We start from the raw sequence: 24,235 nt of genomic DNA on the forward strand, positions 1-24,235 counted from the left end.
CTACACACCCACCTCAACACTACACATTGACACCCACTTCAACACTACCCACCTCAACACTACATACTGACACCCACCTCAACAATACACACTGACACCCACCTCAACACTACACACTGGTACACACCTCAACACTACACACTGGTACACACCTCAAAACACAAACAACAAAACATGCTCTTTATTATAAACTGACCTTTGGTTCTTGTTCCTAAATATAGAACACCATCTCCAGGATACCTTATCAGGTATAACAGACTTCCACCATTGCATCACTTGAGCAACAGCATATACAATGGATTAAATTCATTAATTGTGAATAATATAAAAGGTGAATGAATAATCTTATCCATTTTTTCAGAGGGATTTTCACCAAGACAGACACCAAGCCTGCTGCCACCTCATCTACATTCAATAGCTTGAGGTAAATAAAGTACTGTCAGAGCTCTAACTGGCAGCAGTAATGTCAGAGCTCTAACTGGCAGCAGTAATGTCAGAGCTCTAACTGGCAGCAGCAATATCAGAGCTCTACTGGCAGCAGTGATGTCAAAGTCTACTAGCAGCAGTAATGTCAGAGCTCTAACTGGCAACAGTAATGTCAGAGCTCTAACTGGCAGCAGTAATGTCAGAGCTCTAACTGGCAGCAGTAATGTAAGAGCTCTAACTGGCAGCAGCAATATCAGAGCTCTACTGGCAGCAGTGATGTCAGAGTCTACTGGCAGCAGTAATGTCAGAGCTCTAACTGGCAGCAGTAATGTCAGAGCTCTAACTGGCAGCAGTAATGTCAGAGCTCTAACTGGCAGCAGCAATGTCAGAGGTCTAACTGGCAGCAGTGATGTCAGAGTCTACTGGCAGCAGTAATGTCAGAGTCTACTGACAGCAGTAATGTCAGAGCTCTAACTGGCTGCAGTAATGTCAGAGTCTACTGGCAGCAGTAATATCAGAGCTCTACTGGCAGCAGTGATGTCAGAGTCTACTGGCAGCAGTAATGTCAGAGCTCTAACTGGCAGCAGTAATATCAGAGCTCTACTGGCAGCAGTAATGCCAGAGCTCTAACTGGCAGCAGTAATGTCAGAGCTCTAACTGGCAGCAGTAATGTCAGAGTCTACTGACAGCAGCAATGTCAGAGCTCTACTGGAAGCAGTAATATCAGAGTCTACTGGCAGCAGCAATGTCAGTCTACTGGCAGCAGTAATGTCAGAGTCTACTGGCAGCAGTGATGTCAGAGACTACTGGCAGCAGTGATGTCAGAGCTCTACTGGCAGAAGTAATATCAGAGCTCTACTGGCAGCAGTGATGTCAGAGTCTACTGGCAGCAGCAATGTCAGAGCTCTACTGGCAGCAGTAATATCAGTCTACTGGCAGCAGCAATGTCAGTCTACTGGCAGCAGGGATGTCAGAGTCTACTGGCAGCAGCAATGTCAGAGCTCTACCGGCAGCAGTAATATCAGTCTACTGGCAGCAGCAATGTCAGTCTACTGGCAGCAGTGATGTCAGAGACTACTGGCAGCAGTGATGTCAGAGTCTACTGGCAGCAGCAATGTCAGAGCTCTACTGGCAGCAGTAATATCAGTCTACTGGCAGCAGCAATGTCAGTCTACTGGCAGCAGTGATGTCAGAGTCTACTGGCAGCAGTGATGTCAGAGATCTACTGGCAGAAGTAATGTCAGAGTCTACTGGCAGCAGTAATGTCAGAGCTCTACTGGCAGCAGTAATGTCAGAGTCTACTGGCAGCAGTAATATCAGTCTACTGGCAGCAGCAATGTCGGTCTACTGGCAGCAGTGATGTCAGAGCTCTACTGGCAGCAGTGATGTCAGAGTCTACTGGCAGCAGCAATGTCAGAGCTCTACTGGCAGCAGTAATATCAGTCTACTGGCAGCAGCAATGTCAGTCTACTGGCAGCAGTGATGTCAGAGTCTACTGGCAGCAGTGATGTCAGAGATCTACTGGCAGAAGTAATGTCAGAGCTCTACTGGCAGCAGTAATGTCAGAGCTCTAACTGGCAGCAGTAATATCAGCGCTCTACTGGCAGCAGTGATGTCAGAGTCTACTGGCAGCAGCAATGTCAGAGCTCTACTGGCAGCAGTAATATCAGTCTACTGGCAGCAGCAATGTCGGTCTACTGGCAGCAGTGATGTCAGAGTCTACTGGCAGCAGTGATGTCAGAGTCTACTGGCAGCAGCAATGTCAGAGCTCTACTGGCAGCAGTAATATCAGTCTACTGGCAGCAGCAATGTCAGTCTACTGGCAGCAGTAATGTCAGAGTCTACTGGCAGCAGTGATGTCAGAGACTACTGGCAGCAGTGATGTCAGAGCTCTACTGGCAGAAGTAATATCAGAGCTCTACTGGCAGCAGTGATGTCAGAGTCTACTGGCAGCAGCAATGTCAGAGCTCTACTGGCAGCAGTAATATCAGTCTACTGGCAGCAGCAATGTCAGTCTACTGGCAGCAGGGATGTCAGAGTCTACTGGCAGCAGCAATGTCAGAGCTCTACTGGCAGCAGTAATATCAGTCTACTGGCAGCAGCAATGTCAGTCTACTGGCAGCAGTGATGTCAGAGTCTACTGACAGCAGTGATGTCAGAGATCTACTGGCAGAAGTAATGTCAGAGTCTACTGGCAGCAGTAATGTCAGAGCTCTACTGGCAGCAGTAATGTCAGAGTCTACTGGCAGCAGTAATGTCAGAGACTACTGGCAGCAGCAATGTCAGAGTCTACTAGCAGCAGTAATATCAGAGCTCTACTGGCAGCAGTGATGTCAGAGCTCTACTGGCAGCAGTAATATCAGTCTACTGGCAGCAGCAATGTCGGTCTACTGGCAGCAGTGATGTCAGAGCTCTACTGGCAGCAGTGATGTCAGAGTCTACTGGCAGCAGCAATGTCAGAGCTCTACTGGCAGCAGTAATATCAGTCTACTGGCAGCAGCAATGTCAGTCTACTGGCAGCAGTGATGTCAGAGTCTACTGGCAGCAGTGATGTCAGATATCTACTGGCAGAAGTAATGTCAGAGCTCTACTGGCAGCAGTAATGTCAGAGCTCTAACTGGCAGCAGTAATATCAGCGCTCTACTGGCAGCAGTGATGTCAGAGTCTACTGGCAGCAGCAATGTCAGAGTCTACTGGCAGCAGCAATGTCAGAGCTCTATTGGCAGCAGTAATATCAGTCTACTGGCAGCAGCAATGTCGGTCTACTGGCAGCAGTGATGTCAGAGTCTACTGGCAGCAGTGATGTCAGAGTCTACTGGCAGCAGCAATGTCAGAGCTCTACTGGCAGCAGTAATATCAGTCTACTGGCAGCAGCAATGTCAGTCTACTGGCAGCAGTGATGTCAGAGTCTACTGGCAGCAGTAATGTCAGAGCTCTACTGGCAGAAGTAATGTCAGAGCTCTACTGGCAGCAGTAATGTCAGAGCTCTACTGGCAGCAGTAATGTCAGAGTCTACTGGCAGCAGTAATGTCAGAGTCTACTGGCAGCAGCAATGTCAGAGTCTACTAGCAGCAGTAATATCAGAGCTCTACTGGCAGCAGTGATGTCAGATTCTACTGGCAGCAGTAATGTCAGAGCTCTAACTGGCAGCAGTAATATCAGCGCTCTACTGGCAGCAGGGATGTCAGAGTCTACTGGCAGCAGTAATGTCATAAGTCTACTGGCAGCAGTGATGTCAGAGTCTACTGGCAGCAGTGATGTCAGAGTCTACTGTCAGCAGTGATGTCAGAGTCTACTGGCAGCAGTAATATCAGAGCTCTACTGGCAGCAGTGATGTCAGAGTCTACTGGCAGCAGTAATGTCAGAGCTCTAACTGGCAGCAGTAATATCAGCGCTCTACTGGCAGCAGTGATGTCAGAGTCTACTGGCAGCAGCAATGTCAGAGCTCTACTGGCAGCAGTAATATCAGTCTACTGGCAGCAGCAATGTTGGTCTACTGGCAGCAGTGATGTCAGAGTCTACTGGCAGCAGTGATGTCAGAGTCTACTGGCAGCAGCAATGTCAGAGCTCTACTGGCAGCAGTAATATCAGTCTACTGGCAGCAGCAATGTCAGTCTACTGGCAGCAGTGATGTCAGAGTCTACTGGCAGCAGTGATGTCAGATATCTACTGGCAGAAGTAATGTCAGAGCTCTACTGGCAGCAGTAATGTCAGAGCTCTAACTGGCAGCAGTAATATCAGCGCTCTACTGGCAGCAGTGATGTCAGAGTCTACTGGCAGCAGCAATGTCAGAGCTCTACTGGCAGCAGTAATATCAGTCTACTGGCAGCAGCAATGTCGGTCTACTGGCAGCAGTGATGTCAGAGTCTACTGGCAGCAGTGATGTCAGAGTCTACTGGCAGCAGCAATGTCAGAGCTCTACTGGCAGCAGTAATATCAGTCTACTGGCAGCAGCAATGTCAGTCTACTGGCAGCAGTGATGTCAGGTCAGAGTCTACTGGCAGCAGTGATGTCAGAGCTCTACTGGCAGAAGTAATGTCAGGGCTCTACTGGCAGCAGTAATGTCAGAGCTCTACTGGCAGCAGTGATGTCAGAGTCTACTGGCAGCAGTAATGTCAGAGTCTACTGGCAGCAGCAATGTCAGAGTCTACTAGCAGCAGTAAAATCAGAGCTCTACTGGCAGCAGTGATGTCAGAGTCTACTGGCAGCAGTAATGTCAGAGCTCTAACTGGCAGCAGTAATATCAGCGCTCTACTGGCAGCAGTGATGTCAGAGTCTACTGGCAGCAGTGATGTCAGAGTCTACTGGCAGCAGTGATGTCAGAGTCTACTGGCAGCAGTAATATCAGAGCTCTACTGGCAGCAGTGATGTCAGAGTCTACTGGCAGCAGTAATGTCAGAGCTCTAACTGGCAGCAGTAATATCAGCGCTCTACTGGCAGCAGTGATGTCAGAGTCTACTGGCAGCAGCAATGTCAGAGCTCTACTGGCAGCAGTAATATCAGTCTACTGGCAGCAGCAATGTCGGTCTACTGGCAGCAGTGATGTCAGAGTCTACTGGCAGCAGCAATGTCAGAGCTCTACTGGCAGCAGTAATATCAGTCTACTGGCAGCAGCAATGTCAGTCTACTGGCAGCAGTGATGTCAGAGTCTACTGGCAGCAGTGATGTCAGAGATCTACTGGCAGAAGTAATGTCAGAGCTCTACTGGCAGCAGTAATGTCAGAGCTCTACTGGCAGCAGTAATGTCAGAGTCTACTGGCAGCAGTAATGTCAGAGTCTACTGGCAGCAGCAATGTCAGAGTCTACTAGCAGCAGTAATATCAGAGCTCTACTGGCAGCAGTGATGTCAGAGTCTACTGGCAGCAGTAATGTCAGAGCTCTAACTGGCAGCAGTAATATCAGCGCTCTACTGGCAGCAGGGATGTCAGAGTCTACTGGCAGCAGTAATGTCATAAGTCTACTGGCAGCAGTGATGTCAGAGTCTACTGGCAGCAGTGATGTCAGAGTCTACTGGCAGCAGTAATATCAGAGCTCTACTGGCAGCAGTGTAATCAGTCTATTGTCTAAAAACAGACGATGTAGCTGTACAATTCTAAATCTCAGCTCTGGGAAGTCTGTATAAGTAATAAAGAACACAGGTCCTCGAAATGAAAACAGGTACAAGAGAACAGTATAGGCTTGTTAGATGGCTTGATTACATGGTGTCCCTCTATTTGCAGTGGATCAACATCCAGCTTCACCAAGAGGCCTTCAGAGAGCTACAAGAGAATGTGAGTAAACCTTATGCAAATCTTATGAGTAAACTCAGTGAACGTGCTTGAGTGTGTGACGCTGTGTGTGGTAAAGGATTAACTGAGATAACTGTAGTGACTTAAGGGGATGTGTTTGATAAGTGTTTGTGTGTGTGTGTGTTTTGTGTATGTGTTCCTCCCTCCAGAGCTCCTCACACAGTGCGTCCCACCTCAAACCTCCCAGTTCAAACTGAGGACCAGCTTTCCCCAGACGAGAAGGAGAAACGGTGAGACACACACAATGCATCCCAAACGGCACCCTGTTCTCTTTATAGAGATCTAATTTTGACCAGGGCCCTGTACTGTATAGGGCCTTAAATAGGGAACAGAGTGCCATTTCAGATGCTGTCTACAAAACTCTTATTATACCTCAGAAAATAGACGTTGAGGAAAAACAAGTCTCATCTCTTTCTTTACCCCTCAATCTTTACTTCCTGCGTCTCTCTCTCTCTCTCACACACACACTTTCTCTCTCTCTATCTGTCTCTCTCTCTTTTCTCCCTGTCTCCCTCTTTCTCTCTCCGTCTCTCTCCGTGTCTCTCCATCTGTCCATCAGGGAGGAAGCAGCCATGGATGTGCTCAGGACCTCTTCAGCCCGACAACGCTCCTACGTCCTCTCAGCCGCCAAGAAATACGAGTATGTGATTGGCTATATACCTCTCTCTCCTTTTCTCTCCATCTCCCTCTCCCTCTCCCTCTCTATTTCTGTCTCGATCTTTCTCTCTCTTTATCTGTCTCTCTCCATCTCTCTATTCCCCTGTTTGTATCTTATCTCCTGTTCTCCTGTTCTCCTGACAGTTCTACAGAGAAACCTCTAGAAACCTCCCTGACCCCAGATGTTTCATCTTTTGTGGCTAAAAGGTAACTGATGCCTCTCAATGGACTGTCCTGTCCTGTTTTGTTCCTCATGGAAAATGATGATAATGTCTGAAATGAAAGGCTTGACTGGAGATGTTTAGTTTTTCTGTCTTGTTGTTTCTTGTGTGTCTAAAGGGTGGTGATCACAGACAATGACGACTCTGTCTTCACTGAGACTCCCTCTGTCCCCAAAGAACCAGCTGCACCATCTGTGAAAGACGTCTCTCCTGTCTCTGTGAAAGCTGTCTCTCCTGTCTCTGTGAAAGCTGTCTCTCCTGTCTCTTTGAAAGACGTCTCTCCTGTCTCTGTGAAAGATGTCTCTCCTGTCTCTGTGAAAGACGTTTCTCCTGTCTCTGTGAAAGCTGTCTCTCCTGTCTCTGCGAAAGACGTCTCTCCTGTCTCTGCGAAAGCTGTCTCTCCTGTCTCTTTGAAAGACGTCTCTCCTATCTCCTTGAAAGACGTCTTTCCTGTCTCTGTGAAAGCTGTCTCTCCTGCCTCTGTGAAAGATGTCTCTCCTGTCTCTGTGAAAGCTGTCTCTCCTGTCTCTGTGAAAGACGTCTCTCCTGTCTCTGTGAAAGACATCTCTCCTGTCTCTGTGAAAGACGTTTCTCCTGTCTCTTTGAAAGATGTCTCTCCTGTCTCTGTAAAAGACGTCTCTCCGGTCTCTGTAAAAGCGGTCTCTCCTGTGTCTGTGAAAGACGTCTCTCCTGTCTCTGTGAAAGCTGTCTCTCCTGTCTCTGTGAAAGACGTCTCTCCTGTCTCTGTGAAAGACGTCTCTCCTGTCTCCTTGAAAGACTTCTCTCCTGTCTCTGTGAAAGATGTCTCTCCTGTATGTATGAAAGCTGTCTCTCCTGTCTCTGTGAAAGCTGTCTCTCCTGTCTCTGTGAAAGACGTCTCTCCTGTCTCTGTGAAAGACGTCTCTTCTGTCTCTGTGAAAGACGTCTCTCCTGTGTCTGTGAAAGACGTCTCTCCTGTCTCTGTGAAAGTTGTCTCTCCTGTCTCTGTGAAAGACGTCTCTCCTGTCTCTGTGAAAGACGTCTCTCCCGTCTCTGTGAAAGCTGTCTCTCCTGTTTCTGTGAAAGACGTCTCTCCTGTCTCTGTGAAAGACGTCTCTCCTGTCTCTGTGAAAGCTGTCTCTCCTGTCTCTGTGAAAGACGTCTCTCATGTTTCTGTGAAAGACGTCTCTCCTGTTTCTGTGAAAGACGTCTCTCCTGTCTCTGTGAAAGTTGTCTCTCCTGTCTCTGTGAAAGACGTCTCTCCTGTCTCTGTGAAAGTTGTCTCTTCTGTCTCTGTGAAAGACGTCTCTCCTGTCTCTGTGAAAGACGTCTCTCCTGTCTCTGTGAACGTTGTCTCTCCTGTCTCTGTGAAAGACGTCTCTCCTATATCTGTGAAAGACGTCCTCCTTCCAGCCCCCGTCATAGTTGACACCACAGCAGCGATTGACCCTTATGAGGGCATGAAGCCAGGGTGTACCAAAATGGCTACTCCACTTCCTAAGTTGACAGTTGAGGTGATGAAAAAACTGTCCCCAGAGAGTGGTGTCCCGTTGAAAGACGTCCCCCCAGTGTCCTCTGTATTAGCGTCCACTGTCCCATATAACCCAGTGAAGAAGAATCCTGCCCCAGTGGACACACTGACAGCCCTGTCTGACACACTCATCTCCTTCGACACAGGTTCATCCAGGTACAGTATTGATTCATTAATGTTTCTATTCATTTGAATTACAATGATCAGATATGTTGCACCACAGTGTGTGTAGTGGTGAGACCAGAGCCATTTATTGACATTATGGGTAGGCTATATACGGCTCTGGGTGAGACTATTAAAGTTGGTCCACAGGCTGCAGAGCCAGAGGACAGGTATCAATCAACAGAGAGACACTTCCTCATTCATGTCATAGTGGGCGATATAAAACCAGTACCAAACCGTGACAAAATGTTTTTCAATTGAAAATGTTTTGCAATGAAAACTAGTGTTTTTTTAATGGGACACATTTAGGTTAGTCCCTCCCTGTTTCGTCCCTTTTTATCCATTTGGTTTCTAGTGAATACACCCCTGGTGACAGCTGTCATTGTGTACTTCTACACTGAGTGTACAAAATATTGGGTGGGGCATGGACTCTACAAGGTTTCGAAATTGTTCCACAGGAATGCTGGCCCATGTTGATTCCAACGCTTCCCACAGTTGTGCCAAGTTGACTGGATCCTTTGGGTGGTGGACCATTCTTTGTATTTATACATTGTTTTTTTTTTTTATAAATAAAAATGTTTGGGGGTGTATCAGCTTTATTATTGCAGATAGATTGTAGCTTCCATCAATGTAATTGTCTGCATCATTTCCAATTCCTTATATTTTTTGTAAATATATACAGTACCAGTCAAAAGTTTGGACTGGTTTTTAATAGTCTGTCAGATGTAAACCGTTGGGTTCTTCAATTCAAGTCCTCTGTCTTGTCTCCCCTCCCCTCTCCTCTCCTCTCTCCTCTTGTCCTGTCCTCCCCTCTCCCCCTTTTCCTCCCCTCCCCCCTCCCCTCTCTTCCTGTCCTGTCCTCCCCTCCTCTCCCCTCCTCTTCTCTCTTCCTGTCCTCTCCTCTCCTCTCCTCCTCTCTCCCCCCTTCTCCTCCCCTCTCTTCCTGTCCTGTCCTCCCCTCCTCTTCTCTCTTCCTGTCCTCTCCTCTCCTCCTCTTCTCTCTTCCTGTCCTGTCCTCTCCCCTCCCCTCTCTTCCTGTCCTGTCCTCCCCTCCTCTCCCCTCCTCTTCTCTCTTCCTGTCCTCTCCTCTCCTCTCCTCCTCTTCTCTCTTCCTGTCCTCTCCTCCTCCCCTCTCTTCCTGTCCTGTCCTCCCCTCCTCTTCTCTCTTCCTGTCCTCTCCTCTCCTCCTCTTCTCTCTTCCTGTCCTCTCCTCTCCTCCTCTCTCCCCCCCTTCTCCTCCCCTCCCCCCTCCCCTCTCTTCCTGTCCTGTCCTCCCCTCCTCTTCTCTCTTCCTGTCCTCTCCTCTCCTCCTCTTCTCTCTTCCTGTCCTGTCCTGTCCTCCCCTCCTCTTCTCTCTTCCTGTCCTCTCCTCTCCTCCTCTTCTCTCTTCCTGTCCTCTCCTCTCCTCCTCTTCTCTCTTCCTGTCCTGTCCTCTCCCCTCCCCTCTCTTCCTGTCCTGTCCTCCCCTCCTCTCCTCTTCTCTCTTCCTCTCCTCTCCTCTCCTCCTCTTCTCTCATCCTGTCCTGTCCTCTCCCCTCCCCTCTCTTCCTGTCCTGTCCTCCCCTCCTCTCCTCTTCTCTCTTCCTGTCCTCTCCTCTCCTCCTCTTCTCTCTTCCTGTCCTGTCCTCTCCCCTCCCCTCTCTTCCTGTCCTGTCCTCCCCTCCTCTCCTCTTCTCTCTTCCTGTCCTGTCCTCCCCTCCTCTTCTCTCTTCCTGTCCTCTCCTCTCCTCCTCTCTTCCTGTCCTCCCCTCCTCTCCTCTGCTCTCTTCCTGTCCTGTCCTCCCCTCCTCTTCTCTCTTCCTGTCCTCTCCTCTCCTCCTCTCTTCCTGTCCTCTCCTCTCCTCCTCTTCTCTCTTCCTGTCCTGTCCTCCCCTCCTCTTCTCTCTTCCTGTCCTCTCCTCTCCTCCTCTCTTCCTGTCCTCTCCTCTCCTCCTCTCTTCCTGTCCTCTCCTCTCCTCCTCTTCTCTCTTCCTGTCCTGTCCCCTCCCCTCTTATCCTCTCGTCTCCTCTGTGTAGTCTAGAACAGGAGTTGGTGAAGCCCATCCCTCCCATCCCAGGATCTTGGAGTCAGGAGCTTCTCAGTGGATCAGACAGGTAGTTAGAGAGGAGACCTCTTATATCAGCCCCTCATTCATTCCTCCATACACCACAGTGTCTCTCTCTCTCTCTCTCTCTCAATTTCAATTCATGGGGCTTTATTGGCATGGGAAACATATGTCAACATTTCCAAAGCAAGTGAAGTAGATAATAACCAAAAGTGAAATAAACAATTAAAAAAATTACAGTAAACATTACACTCACAAAAGTTCCAAAAGAATAAAGACATTTCAAATGTCATATTGTGTGTAAATAGTTAAATTACAAATGGGAAAATAAATACACTTAAATACGGGTTGTATTTACATAGATGTTTGTTCTTCACTGGTTGCCCTTTTCTTGTAGCAACAGGTCACAAATCTTGCTACTGTGATGGCACACTGTGGTATTTCACCCAGTAGATATGGGAGTTTATCACAATTGGGTTTGTTTTCAAATTCTTTGTGGGTCTGTGTAAGTTGAGGGAAATATGTGTCTCTAATACAGTCATACATTTGGCAGGAGGTTAGGAAGTGCAGCTCAGTTTCCACCTCATTTTGTGGGCAGTGTGCACATAGCCTGTCTTCTCTTGAGAGCCAGGTCTGCCTACGGCGGCCTTTCTCAATGGCAAGGCTATGCTCACTGAGTCTGTACATAGACAAAGCTTTCCTTAAGTTTGGGTCAGTCACAGTGGTCAGGTATTCTCTCTCTCTCTGAGCCATTTCTGATGACCTCTCCCACCCTGTTTCATGTGTAATGCTGTGTCTGTGGTTCTGATGGACCAGCGATTAGGGGACAATTTACTGACCAACTGTGTCTGTGGTTCTGATGGACCAGCGATTAGGGGACAATTTACTGACCAACTGTGTCTGTGGTTCTGTGTCTGTGGTTCTGATGGACCAGCGATTAGGGAGCAATTTACTGACCAACTGTGTCTGTGGTTCTGTGTCTGTGGTTCTGATGGACCAGCAGTTAGGGGGCAATTTACTGACCAACTGTGTCTGTGGTTCTGATGGACCAGCGATTAGGGGACAATTTACTGACCAACTGTGTCTGTGGTTCTGTGTCTGTGGTTCTGATGGACCAGCGATTAGGGAGCAATTTACTGACCAACTGTGTCTGTGGTTCTGTGTCTGTGGTTCTGATGGACCAGCAGTTAGGGTGGGATGGACCAGCATTGTGCTATTGACTGTACGTTTGTTTATTCCATGTGTAACTCTGTGTTGTTGTTTTTGTCGCACTGCTTTGCTTTATCTTGGCCAGGTCGCAGTTGTAAATGACAACTTGTTCTCAACTGGCCTACCTGGTTAAATAAAATGTGAAATAAAAATAGGGGTCATTTTACTGACCAACTGTGTCTCTGGTTGTCTCTCCCTCAGGCTCAGTTATGCCGAGTCCGAGGAGGAAGAGGAGGAGCCGAGAGACGAGAAGCCAGAGGACACACACAGGTACGTCCCACATTGATCTACCCCCTAGTCCCTTAGTCCCTAGCCTCTCTCACTAGCCTCTAACCTCTAACCTCTCCCCTAGCATCTAATTTTTAAACTCTACCCTCCCCTCATCTCTACCCTCTAACCTCTCCCCCTAACCTCTCCCTCTACCCTCTAACCTCTCCCCCTACACTCTACCCCCTCCCCTCTAACCTCTCCCCCTAACCTCTCCCTCTACCCTCTAACCTCTCCCCCTAACCTCTAACCTCTCCCCCTAGCATCTAATTTTTAAACTCTACCCTCCCCTCATCTCTACCCTCTAACCTCTCCCCCTAACCTCTCCCTCTACCCTCTAACCTCTCCCCCTACACTCTACCCCCTCCCCTCTAACCTCTCTCCCTAACCTCTCCCTCTACCCTCTAACCTCTCCCCCTACTCTCTACCCCCTCCCCTCTAACCTCTCCCCCTATTCCTCTAACCTCTCCCCCTATCCCTCTACCCTCTCCCTCTCCCCTCAAACCTCTAACCTCTAACCTCTAACCTCTCCCTATAACCTCTCCCCATATCCCTCTCCCTCTCCCCTCTAACCTCTCCCTATAATCTCTCCCCCTAACCTCTAACCTCTCCCCCTATCCTCTCCCTCAACCCTCTCCCTATAAACTCTCCCCCTAACCTCTAACCTCTCCCCCTACTCTCTACCCCCTCCCCTCTAACCTCTCCCCCTATCCCTCTACCCTCTCCCCCTACTCTCTACCCCCTCCCCTCTAACCTCTCCCCCATCACTCTACCCTCTCCCCTCTAACCTCTCCCCTATCACTCTACCCTCTAAGCTCTCCCTCTAACCTCTCCCCCTCCCTCAACCCTCTCCCTATAGCCTCTCCCCCTCTATCCTCTAACGTCTACCCCATCCTCTCCCCTTTCCCCCTATCCTCTCCCCTCCTATCCTCTCCCCTCCTATCCTCTCCCCTCTCCCTCTATCCTCTACTCTTTCCCCTCTCCCCCATCCTCTCCCCTCCCCTCCTATCCTCTACCCTCTCCCTCTAACCTCTAACCTCTAACCTCTCTACCCTCTCCCTCTAACCTCTCCCCCTATCCTCTCCCTCTCCCTCAAACCTCTAACCTCTCCCCCTATCCCTCTCCCCTCTAACCTCTCCCTATAACCTCTCCCCCTAACCTCTAACCTCTCCCCCTATCCTCTCCCTCAACCCTCTCCCTATAAACTCTCCCCCTAACCTCTCCCCCTATCCCTCTACCCTCTCCCCCTACTCTCTACCCCCTCCCCTCTAACCTCTCCCCCCTATCCTCTCCCCTCCTATCCTCTCCCCTCTCCCTCTAACCTCTAACCTCTCTACCCTCTCCCTCTAACCTCTCCCCCTATCCTCTCCCTCTCCCTCTAACCTCTCCCTCTCCCCTCAAACCTCTCCCCCTATCCCTCTCCCCTCTAACCTCTCCCTATAACCTCTCCCCTAACCTCTAACCTCTCCCCCTATCCTCTCCCTCAACCCTCTCCCTATAAACTCTCCCCCTAACCTTTCCCCCTATCCCTCTACCCTCTCCCCCTACTCTCTACCCCCTCCCCTCTAACCTCTCCCCATATCCCTCTAAACTCTCCCCCATCACTCTACCCTCTCCCTCTACCCTCTAACCTCTCCCCATCACTCTACCCTCTAACCTCTCCCTCTAACCTCTCCCCCTCCCTCAACCCTCTCCCTGTAGCCTCTCCCCCTATCCTCTAACGTCTACCCCTATCCTCTCCCCTCTCCCCTATCCTCTCCCCTCTCCCTCTATCCTCTACTCTTTCCCCTCTCCCCCTATCCTCTCCCCTCCTATCCTCTACCCTTTCCCCTCTCCCACTATCCTCTCCCCCCTCCCCTCTCCCTCCTCCCCCTATCCTCTCCCCTCTCCCTTGATCTTTCACTTCTAGGATATGTAGTATGACACACACACACACACACACACACACACACACACACACACACACACACACACACACACACACACACACACACACACACACACACACACACACACACACACACACACACACACACACACACACACACACACACACACACAGGGTCTGATAACACAACAGTTGTCTTTCCTAATGCCTAATGTTATTCAAATCTACTATTACAAATACTAAATCTACTACTACTACTACCTGCCACTACTAAATCTACTACGACCTGCCACTACAAAATGTACTACTCCTACGACCTGCCACTACAAAATCTACTACTATGAAATCTACTATTACCTTCCACTACTAAATCTATTACTAAATTTACTATCCCTTTCAATACTAAATCTACTAGTACTAACTACTACCTACCACTACTACTACTAATACTACCTGCCACTACTAAATCTACTACTACTACATTCCACTACTAAATGTACAACTACCTACCAATCTAAATCTACAACTACTACTATCTGTCACTACTAAATCTACTACTACTATCTGTCACTACTAAATCTACTACTACCTGCCACTATTAAATCTACTACTACTACTACTACTACTACTACCAAATCTACTACTACCTGTCATTACTAAATCTACTACTACTACCTGCAACTACTAAATATACTACTACATCTACTACTACTACCTGTCACTACTAAATCTACTACTACTACCTGCCACTACTAAATCCACAAACTACTACTACCTGCCACTACTAAATCCACAAACACACACACACACACACACACACACACACACACACACACACACACACACACACACACACACACACACACACACACACACACACACACACACACACACACACAGGGTCTGATAACACAACAGTTGTCTTTCCTAATGCCTAATGTTATTCAAATCTACTATTACAAATACAAATCTACTACTACTACAACCTACCACTACTAAATCTACTACTACTACTACTTACCACTACTAAAACTACTAAATCTACTGCTACTAAATCTACTACCACTACTACCTGCCACTACTAAATCTACTACTACTACCTGCCACTACTAAATCTACTACTACATGCCACTACTAAATCTACTAGTACTACTACTACTACCTGCCACTACTAAATCTACTACTACTAAATCTACTACTACCTGCCACTACTAAATCTACTACTACCTGCCACAACTACATCTACTACTACCTGCCACAACTACATCTACTACTACCTACCACAACTAAATCTACTAATACTACTACAACCACCTGCCACTACTAAATCTATTACTATTGTACTTCAATGTGCTTCATTCTAACAGTGCCATATAATGATATTATTTCAACAGAGATATTGACAGTCCGACCCCGAGTACTGACTCCAGGTGAGATATACTGTACCTGTCTACTGAGAGAGAACACCTGTTAGATATACTGTACCTGTCTACTGAGAGAGACCACCTGTTAGATATACTGTACCTGTCACTGAGAGACCACCTGTTAGATATACTGTACCTGTCACTGAGAGAGAACACCTGTTAGATATACTGTACCTGTCTACTGAGACCACCTGTTAGATATACTGTACCTGTCACTGAGAGAGAACACCTGTTAGATATACTGTACCTGTCTACTGAGAGAGAACACCTGTTAGATATACTGTACCTGTCACTGAGAGAACACCTGTTAGATATACTGTACCTGTCTACTGAGAGAGACCACCTGTTAGATATACTGTACCTGTCTACTGAGAGACCACCTGTTAGATATACTGTACCTGTCTACTGAGAGAGACCACCTGTTAGATATACTGTACCTGTCTACTGAGAGACCACCTGTTAGATATACTGTACCTGTCACTGAGAGAACACCTGTTAGATATACTGTACCTGTCACTGAGAGACCACCTGTTAGATATACTGTACCTGTCTACTGAGAGAGAACACCTGTTAGATATACTGTACCTGTCTACTGAGAGAGACCACCTGTTAGATATACTGTACCTGTCTACTGAGAGAGACCACCTGTTAGATATACTGTACCTGTCTACTGAGAGACCACCTGTTAGATATACTGTACCTGTCTACTGAGAGACCACCTGTTAGATATACTGTACCTGTCTACTGAGAGAGACCACCTGTTAGATATACTGTAACTGTCTACTGAGAGACCACCTGTTAGATATACTGTACCTGTCACTGAGAGAGACCACCTGTTAGATATAATGTACCTGTCTACTGAGAGAACACCTGTTAGATATACTGTACCTGTCACTGAGAGAGACCACCTGTTAGATATACTGTACCTGTCTACTGAGAGAGACCACCTGTTAGATATACTGTACCTGTCACTGAGAGAACACCTGTTAGATATACTGCACCTGTCTACTGAGAGAGAACACCTGTTAGATATACTGTACCTGTCTACTGAGAGACCACCTGTTATATATATTGTACCTGTCATATATATATTGTAAATTGTACCTGTCACTGAGAGAAAACCTGTTAGATATACTGCACCTGTCTACTGAGAGAGAACACCTGTTAGATATACTGTACCTGTCACTGAGAGAGACCACCTGTTAGATATACTGTACCTGTCACTGAGAGACCACCTGTTAGATATACTGTACCTGTCTACTGAGAGAACACCTGTTAGATATACTGTACCTGTCTACTGAGAGAACACCTGTTAGATATACTGTACCTGTCACTGAGATTTAGATATACTGTACCTGTCACTGAGATTTAGATATACTGTACCTGTCACTGAGATTTAGATATTCTGTACCTGTCACTGAGATTTAGATATACTGTACCTGTCACTGAGATTTAGATATACTGTACCTGTCACTGAGATTTAGATATACTGTACCTGTCACTGAGATTTAGATATACTGTACCTGTCACTGAGATTTAGATATACTGTACCTGTCACTGAGATTTAGATATACTGTACCTGTCTACTGAGATTTAGATATACTGTACCTGTCACTGAGATTTAGATATACTGTACCTGTCTACTGAGAGACATTGTGCTTGTAACACTTTAATTTATGTTTTTATACTTGGATCCACACTGCTCATGACGAGTCAGAGCTTTAAATGATCTGTTTTAATCTGTTTTCTGTTTTACAGTGTGAATGAAAATGTGTTGGAGGCCCTTGAAGACGACTTTATCCCCATCAACACGAACACAACAAGGTATTCAAATGTTAGTCTGTTTTCACTGTGCCCATCCTATACTAGTGTCTGTTTTCACTGAGTCCATCCTATACTAGTGTCTGTTTTCACTGAGTCCATCCTATACTAGTGTCTGTTTTCACTGAGTCCATCCTTTACTAGTGTCTGTTTTCACTGTGTCCATCCTTTACTAGTGTCTGTTTTCACTGTGTCCATCCTTTACTAGTGTCTGTTTTCACTGTGTCCATCCTTTACTAGTGTCTGTTTTCACTGTGTCCATCCTATACTAGTGTCTGTTTTCACTGTGTCCATCCTTTACTAGTGTCTGTTTTCACTGTGTCCATCCTATACTAGTGTCTGTTTTCACTGTGTCCATCCTTTACTAGTGTCTGTTTTCACTGTGTCCATCCTTTACTAGTGTCTGTTTTCACTGTGTCCATCCTATACTAGTGTCTGTTTTCACTGTGCCCATCCTATACTAGTGTCTGTTTTCACTGTGTCCATCCTATACTAGTGTCTGTTTTCACTGTGTCCATCCTTTACTAGTGTCTGTTTTCACTGTGTCCATCCTATACCAGTGTCTGTTTTCACTGTGTCCATCCTTTACTAGTGTCTGTTTTCACTGAGTCCATCCTATACTAGTGTCTGTTTTCACTGTGTCCATCCTATACTAGTGTCTGTTTTCACTGAGTCCATCCTTTACTAGTGTCTGTTTTCACTGTGTCCATCCTATACTAGTGTCTGTTTTCACTGAGTCCATCCTTTACTAGTGTCTGTTTTCACTGTGTCCATCCTTTACTAGTGTCTGTTTTCACTGTGTCCATCCTTTACTAGTGTCTGTTTTCACCGTGTCCATCCTTTACTAGTGTCTGTTTTCACTGAGTCCATCCTATACTAGTGTCTGTTTTCACTGTGTCCATCCTTTACTAGTGTCTGTTTTCACTGTGTCCATCCTATACTAGTGTCTGTTTTCACTGTGTCCATCCTATACTAGTGTCTGTTTTCACTGTGTCCATCCTTTACTAGTGTCTGTTTTCACTGTGTCCATCCTATACTAGTGTCTGTTTTCACTGTGTCCATCCTATACTAGTGTCTGTTTTCACCGTGTCCATCCTATACTAGTGTCTGTTTTCACTGTGTCCATCCTATACTAGTGTCTGTTTTCACCGTGTCCATCCTATACTAGTGTCTGTTTTCACTGTGTCCATCCTATACTAGTGTCTGTTTTCACTGTGTCCATCCTTTACTAGTGTCTGTTTTCACTGTGTCCATCCTATACTAGTGTCTGTTTTCACTGTGTCCATCCTTTACTAGTGTCTGTTTTCACTGAGTCCATCCTATACCAGTGTCTGTTTTCACTGTGTCCATCCTATACCAGTGTCTGTTTTCACTGTGTCCATCCTTTACTAGTGTCTGTTTTCACTGTGTCCATCCTATACTAGTGTCTGTTTTCACTGTGCCCATCCTATACTAGTGTCTGTTTTCACTGTGTCCATCCTATACTAGTGTCTGTTTTCACTGTGTCCATCCTATACTAGTGTCTGTTTTCACTGTGTCCATCCTATACTAGTGTCTGTTTTCACTGTGTCCATCCTTTACTAGTGTCTGTTTTCACTGTGTCCATCCTATACTAGTGTCTGTTTTCACTGTGTCCATCCTTTACTAGTGTCTGTTTTCACCGTGTCCATCCTTTACTAGTGTCTGTTTTCACTGAGTCCATCCTATACTAGTGTCTGTTTTCACTGTGTCCATCCTTTACTAGTGTCTGTTTTCACTGTGTCCATCCTATACTAGTGTCTGTTTTCACTGTGTCCATCCTATACTAGTGTCTGTTTTCACTGTGTCCATCCTTTACTAGTGTCTGTTTTCACTGTGTCCATCCTATACTAGTGTCTGTTTTCACTGTGTCCATCCTATACTAGTGTCTGTTTTCACTGTGTCCATCCTATACTAGTGTCTGTTTTCACTGTGTCCATCCTATACTAGTGTCTGTTTTCACCGTGTCCATCCTATACTAGTGTCTGTTTTCACTGTGTCCATCCTATACTAGTGTCTGTTTTCACTGTGTCCATCCTTTACTAGTGTCTGTTTTCACTGTGTCCATCCTATACTAGTGTCTGTTTTCACTGTGTCCATCCTTTACTAGTGTCTGTTTTCACTGTGTCCATCCTATACTAGTGTCTGTTTTCACTGTGTCCATCCTATACCAGTGTCTGTTTTCACTGTGTCCATCCTATACCAGTGTCTGTTTTCACTGTGTCCATCCTATACTAGTGTCTGTTTTCACTGTGTCCATCCTATACCAGTGTCTGTTTTCACTGTGTCCATCCTATACCAGTGTCTGTTTTCACTGTGTCCATCCTATACTAGTGTCTGTTTTCACCGTGTCCATCCTATACTAGTGTCTGTTTTCACTGTGTCCATCCTTTACTAGTGTCTGTTTTCACTGTGTCCATCCTATACTAGTGTCTGTTTTCACTGTGTCCATCCTATACTAGTGTCTGTTTTCACTGTGTCCATCCTATACTAGTGTCTGTTTTCACTGTGTCCATCCTATACTAGTGTCTGTTTTCACTGTGTCCATCCTATACTAGTGTCTGTTTTCACTGTGTCCATCCTTTACTAGTGTCTGTTTTCACTGTGTCCATCCTATACTAGTGTCTGTTTTCACTGTGTCCATCCTTTACTAGTGTCTGTTTTCACTTTGTCCATCCTATACTAGTGTATATTTGCAAACCCCATAGCTCTTCCAATGTAGAATTGAGCTCAGTCTCCAGACTAACTGTGGTGTTCTCCTCCCCCCCCTTCAGAATGACGTGGAAGAGGTCCTGGGACGTCAACCCTATCATTACCACAGACAAGAGGTGAATGAACCTCCTCACAGATCATCACTTATATACATCCACACTGCCACCTCCCAAGCTCCTAACCAAGTCCACATCAGAACCACCCAACCATGCAGTACTAAAAGCCTATTATGTTCTCTCATCTCAGTGAGGAGGAGGAGCCTGAGGAGCAGGATCCACAGGTGTCCCTGGTTACGGTTCAGAAACAGTAAGCCACCTCTTTATTAAAGGCTCTGGAAAAGCATCAACCCCCCCACACACACACAGCTCACCCCTTTCACACACAACACTGCACTGAGTCACACACACCCTCAAACTCTTTCTATGTCCTCCATTAGTAACACCCTCAAATCAAATCAAATGTATTTATATAGCCCTTCTTACATCAGCTGATATCTCAAAGTGCTGTAAAGAAACCCAGCCTAAAACCCCAAACAGCAAGCAATGCAGTTGTAGAAGCACAGCGGCTAGGAAAAACTCCCTAGAAAGGCCAAAACCTAGGAAGAAACATAGAGAGGAACCAGGCTATGAGGGGTGGTCAGTCCTCGTCTGGCTGTGCCGGGTGGAGATTATAACAGAACATGGCCACGAAGTTCAAATGTTCATAAATGACCAGCATGGTCAAATAATAATAATCACAGTAGTTGTCGAGGGTGCAACAAGTCAGCACCTCAAGAGTAAATGTCAGTTGGCTTTTCATAGCCGATCATTGAGAGTATCTCTACCGCTTCTGCTGTCTCTAGAGAGTTGAAAACAGAAGGTCTGGGACAGGTAGCACGTCCGGTGAACAGGTCAGGGTTCCATAGCCGCAGGCAGAACTGTTGAAACTAGAGCAGCAGCACGGCCAGGTGAACTGGGGACAGCAAGGAGTCATCATGCCAGGTAGTCCTGAGGCATGGTCCTAGGGCTCAGGTCCTCCGAGAGAGAGAGAGAAAGAAAGAGAGAATTAGAGAGATCATACTTATATTCACACAGGACACCAGATAAGACAGGAGAAATACTCCAGATATAACAGACTGACCCTAGCCCCCCGACACATAAACTACTGCAGCATAAATACTGGAGGCTGAGACAGGAGGGGTCAGGAGACACTGTGGCCCCATCCGATGATACCCCCGGACAGGGCCAAACAGGCAGGATATAACCCCACCCACTTTGCCAAAGCACAGCCCCCACACCACTAGAGGGATATCTTCAACCACCAACTTACCATCCTGACACAAGGCCGAGTATAGCCCACAAAGATCTCCGCCACGGCACAACCCAAGGGGGGGGGGGCGCCAACCCAGACAGGAAGACCACGTCAGTGACTCAACCCACTCAAGTGACGCACCCCTCCTAGGGACGGCATGGAAGAGCACCAGTAAGCCAGTGACTAATCTCCTGTAATAGGGTTAGAGGCAGAGAATCTCAGTGGAGAGAGGGGAACCGGCCAGGCAGAGACAGCAAGGGCGGTTCGTTGCTCCAGAGCCTTTCTGTTCACCTTCACACTCCTGGGCCAGACTACACTCAATCATAGGACCTACTGAAGAGATGAGTCTTCAGTAAAGACTTAAAGGTTGAGACCGAGTCTGCGTCTCTCACATGGGTAGGCAGACCATTCCATAAAAATGGAGCTCTATAGGAGAAAGCCCTGCCTCCAGCTGTTTGCTTAGAAATTCTAGGGACAATTAGGAGGCCTGCGTCTTGTGACCATAGCGTGTTGGCATATACGGCAGGACCAAATCGGAAAGATAGGTAGGAGCAAGCCCATGTAATGCTTTGTAGGTTAGCAGTAAAACCTTGAAATCAGCCCTTGCCTTAACAGGAAGCCAGTGTAGAGAGGCTAGCACTGGAGTAATATGATCCATTTCTTGGGTTCTAGTCAGGATTCTAGCAGCCGTATTTAGCACTAACTGAAGTTTATTTAGTGCTTTATCCGGGTAGCCGGAAAGTAGAGCATTGCAGTAGTCTAACCTAGAAGTAACAAAAGCAAGGATGAATTTTTCTGCATCATTTTTGCAATGTTACGTAGATGGAAAAAAGCTGTCCTTGAAACAGTCTTGATATGTTCGTCAAAAGAGAGATCAGGGTCCAGAGTAACGCCGAGGTCCTTCACAGTTTTATTTGAGACGACTGTACAACCATCAAGATTAATTGTCAGATTCAACAGAAGATCTCTTTGTTTCTTGGGACCTAGAGCAAGCAACTCTGTTTTGTCCGAGTTTAAAAATAGAAAGTTTGCAGCCATCCACTTCCTTATGTCTGAAACACAGGCTTCTAGCGAGGGCAATTTTGGGGCTTCACCATGTTTCATTGAAATGTACAGCTGTGTGTCATCCGCATAGCAGTGAAAGTTAACATTATGTTTTCGAATGACATTCCCAAGAGGTAAAATATATAGTGAAAACAATAGTGGTCCTAAAACGGAACCTCGGGGAACACCGAAATTTACAGTTGATTTGTCAGAGGACAAACCATTCACAGAGACAAACTGATATCTTTCCGACAGATAAGATCTAAACCAGGCCAGAACTTGTTCGTGTAGACCAATTTGGGTTTCCAATCTCTCCAAAAGAATGTGGTGATCGATGGTATCAAAAGCAGCACTAAGGTCTAGGAGCACGAGGACAGATGCAGAGCCTCGGTCTGACGCCATTAAAAGGTCATTTACCACCTTCATAAGTGCAGTCTCAGTGCTATGATGGGGTCTAAAACCAGACTGAAGCATTTCGTATACATTGTTTGTCTTCAGGAAGGCAGGGAGTTGCTGCGCAACAGCTCAGCCTCTGTCCTCCATTAGTAACACCCTCAGCGTCTTTCTACGTACTCCATTAGTAACACCCTCAGCCTCTGTCCTCCATTAGTAACACCTTCAGCCTCTGTCCTCCATTAGTAACACCCTTAGCCTCTGTCCTCCATTAGTAACACCCTCAGCCTCTGTCCTCCATTAGTAACACCCTCAGCCTCTTTCTATGTCCTCCATTAGTAACACCCTCAGCCTCTTTCTATAACCTACATTAGTAACACCCTCAGCCTCTGTCCTCCATTAGTAACACCCTCAGCCTCTGTCCTCCATTAGTAACACCCTCAGCCCAGTGAACCAGAACACAGACTGAATTGGTGCTGCTGTATATAGGATATAGGTCAGATATATTCCCAGTTAGCCCTTTCCCATACATCTCTAGTAAACTGATCTCTTTACATCCATCACTATGTGCATGACGTTACCGTGGTGTCTTCCTATGGGAGTGGTATGTAGGATGTCTTAATGGTGTGTGTGTTTGTGTTGCAGGTCATCTGACAGTGATTCACCATGGGATAGATGGAGTGCACCAACTGTCTATAAAGAGAAGAGGTATGACCTTGATTATATGACCACCCCTATAGGACGTATTAGTCTTTATTTTACAACACAATGCCTTTAATCATTGACTAACATTATCAGCATAATGCTAGAAGCATGTTAGAGAGAGGAAGGAGAGAGAGAGTGAGAAAATACCAGAGACAGAGGAAGGAGAGAGAGAGAGAGAGAGAGAGAGAGAGAGAGAGAGAGAGAGAGAGAGAGAGAGAGAGAGAGAGAGAGAGAGAGAGAGAGAGAGAGAGAGAGAATGAGAGAGAATGAGAGAGAGACCAAAGAAAGAGCGAAAGAGAAATAGAAAGAGAGAGAGAGAGAGAGGTAATGGTTAACTGCAGTTTGACTAGAAGGGGAGGAGAGGTCGGTAAGGTAGTACAGAAGTACAGAAGTGTTAGACCACACCTTTGTTAGCCAGTAAAGCAGCCAGAGAAACATAATCCCTGCCATTCATCTACCTATCCTCTGGGAGGGGGAACGACTGGCAGAAGGAGACGTACATAGCTTGCTACAGGTGAGAAGTGACTAAAGTCATGTTAAAGAGACTTGGAGGAGAACACAGAGCTTGGTGTGTTTCTTAGACATCTGAAAGGCTAGCTGGTTGACTATTGGCAGACAGAGACATTATTTACAGGGAGACATACAGCTTAGCATCACAGTTGAGAAGGGACAAGTTACAAGAAGTAGTGACAAGTTAGAGACTTGGATGAGAACCCACTGAGCACACACTGGTTGAATCAACATTGTTTCCACATAATTTCAATGAAATTACATTGAACCAATGTGGAATACACGTTGAATTGACATCTGTGCCCAGTGTGGCTATTGGAAGCCATTCTCTAGAAGTGGGTGTTCTGACGATATTACTGTCTCTTCATCACAGAGACCCAAAGCCTTCAATGGACCGGTGAGTGTCACGTTATGTCTTACACAGCAACATGTTCATATCTCTTCATGTTTCCTCATGTCTGTCATTGCATACCTTCCCATTGTCTGCTGTAATCTAAAATCTCCACAACACTCTCTTTGTTGCTGTGCTTAATAAGGAAGGGATACGTGGAACGGGAACCTAATGAATGTTATAGTTGGAGATACCTAAGCTAGGGCTTCTATGATAGTAAGGAATCTATTGGTAGTAAGATAGGAAACCAAATA

General features: G+C 46.5%; 2 protein-coding genes across 2 annotated transcripts in view; both read left to right on the top strand.

Moving 5' to 3' along the window:
- Nucleotides 1-7,606, top strand: part of LOC115206760 (proteoglycan 4-like) — an 11,948-nt gene extending 4,342 nt beyond the window's left edge. The window contains exons 6-13 of the mRNA XM_029773963.1: nt 222-248; nt 362-424; nt 5,646-5,696; nt 5,864-5,944; nt 6,274-6,354; nt 6,516-6,578; nt 6,711-7,386; nt 7,586-7,606. Of these exons, the coding sequence (XP_029629823.1) occupies nt 222-248; nt 362-424; nt 5,646-5,696; nt 5,864-5,944; nt 6,274-6,354; nt 6,516-6,578; nt 6,711-7,386; nt 7,586-7,606 (1,063 nt within the window). The remainder of the gene's footprint in view (nt 1-221; nt 249-361; nt 425-5,645; nt 5,697-5,863; nt 5,945-6,273; nt 6,355-6,515; nt 6,579-6,710; nt 7,387-7,585) is intronic.
- The window catches only part of LOC115205675 (sciellin-like), a 25,053-nt gene continuing 8,261 nt past the window's right edge, over nt 7,444-24,235 (top strand). The window contains exons 1-9 of the mRNA XM_029771898.1: nt 7,444-8,258; nt 10,281-10,358; nt 11,720-11,788; nt 15,068-15,103; nt 16,856-16,921; nt 19,711-19,764; nt 19,895-19,954; nt 23,021-23,083; nt 23,964-23,987. Coding sequence (XP_029627758.1) covers nt 8,032-8,258; nt 10,281-10,358; nt 11,720-11,788; nt 15,068-15,103; nt 16,856-16,921; nt 19,711-19,764; nt 19,895-19,954; nt 23,021-23,083; nt 23,964-23,987 — 677 coding nt within the window. The 5' untranslated portion in view covers nt 7,444-8,031. The remainder of the gene's footprint in view (nt 8,259-10,280; nt 10,359-11,719; nt 11,789-15,067; nt 15,104-16,855; nt 16,922-19,710; nt 19,765-19,894; nt 19,955-23,020; nt 23,084-23,963; nt 23,988-24,235) is intronic.

The sequence above is a fragment of the Salmo trutta genome, chromosome 13, assembly GCF_901001165.1.
Source record: "Salmo trutta chromosome 13, fSalTru1.1, whole genome shotgun sequence".
Taxonomy (NCBI): domain Eukaryota; kingdom Metazoa; phylum Chordata; class Actinopteri; order Salmoniformes; family Salmonidae; genus Salmo; species Salmo trutta.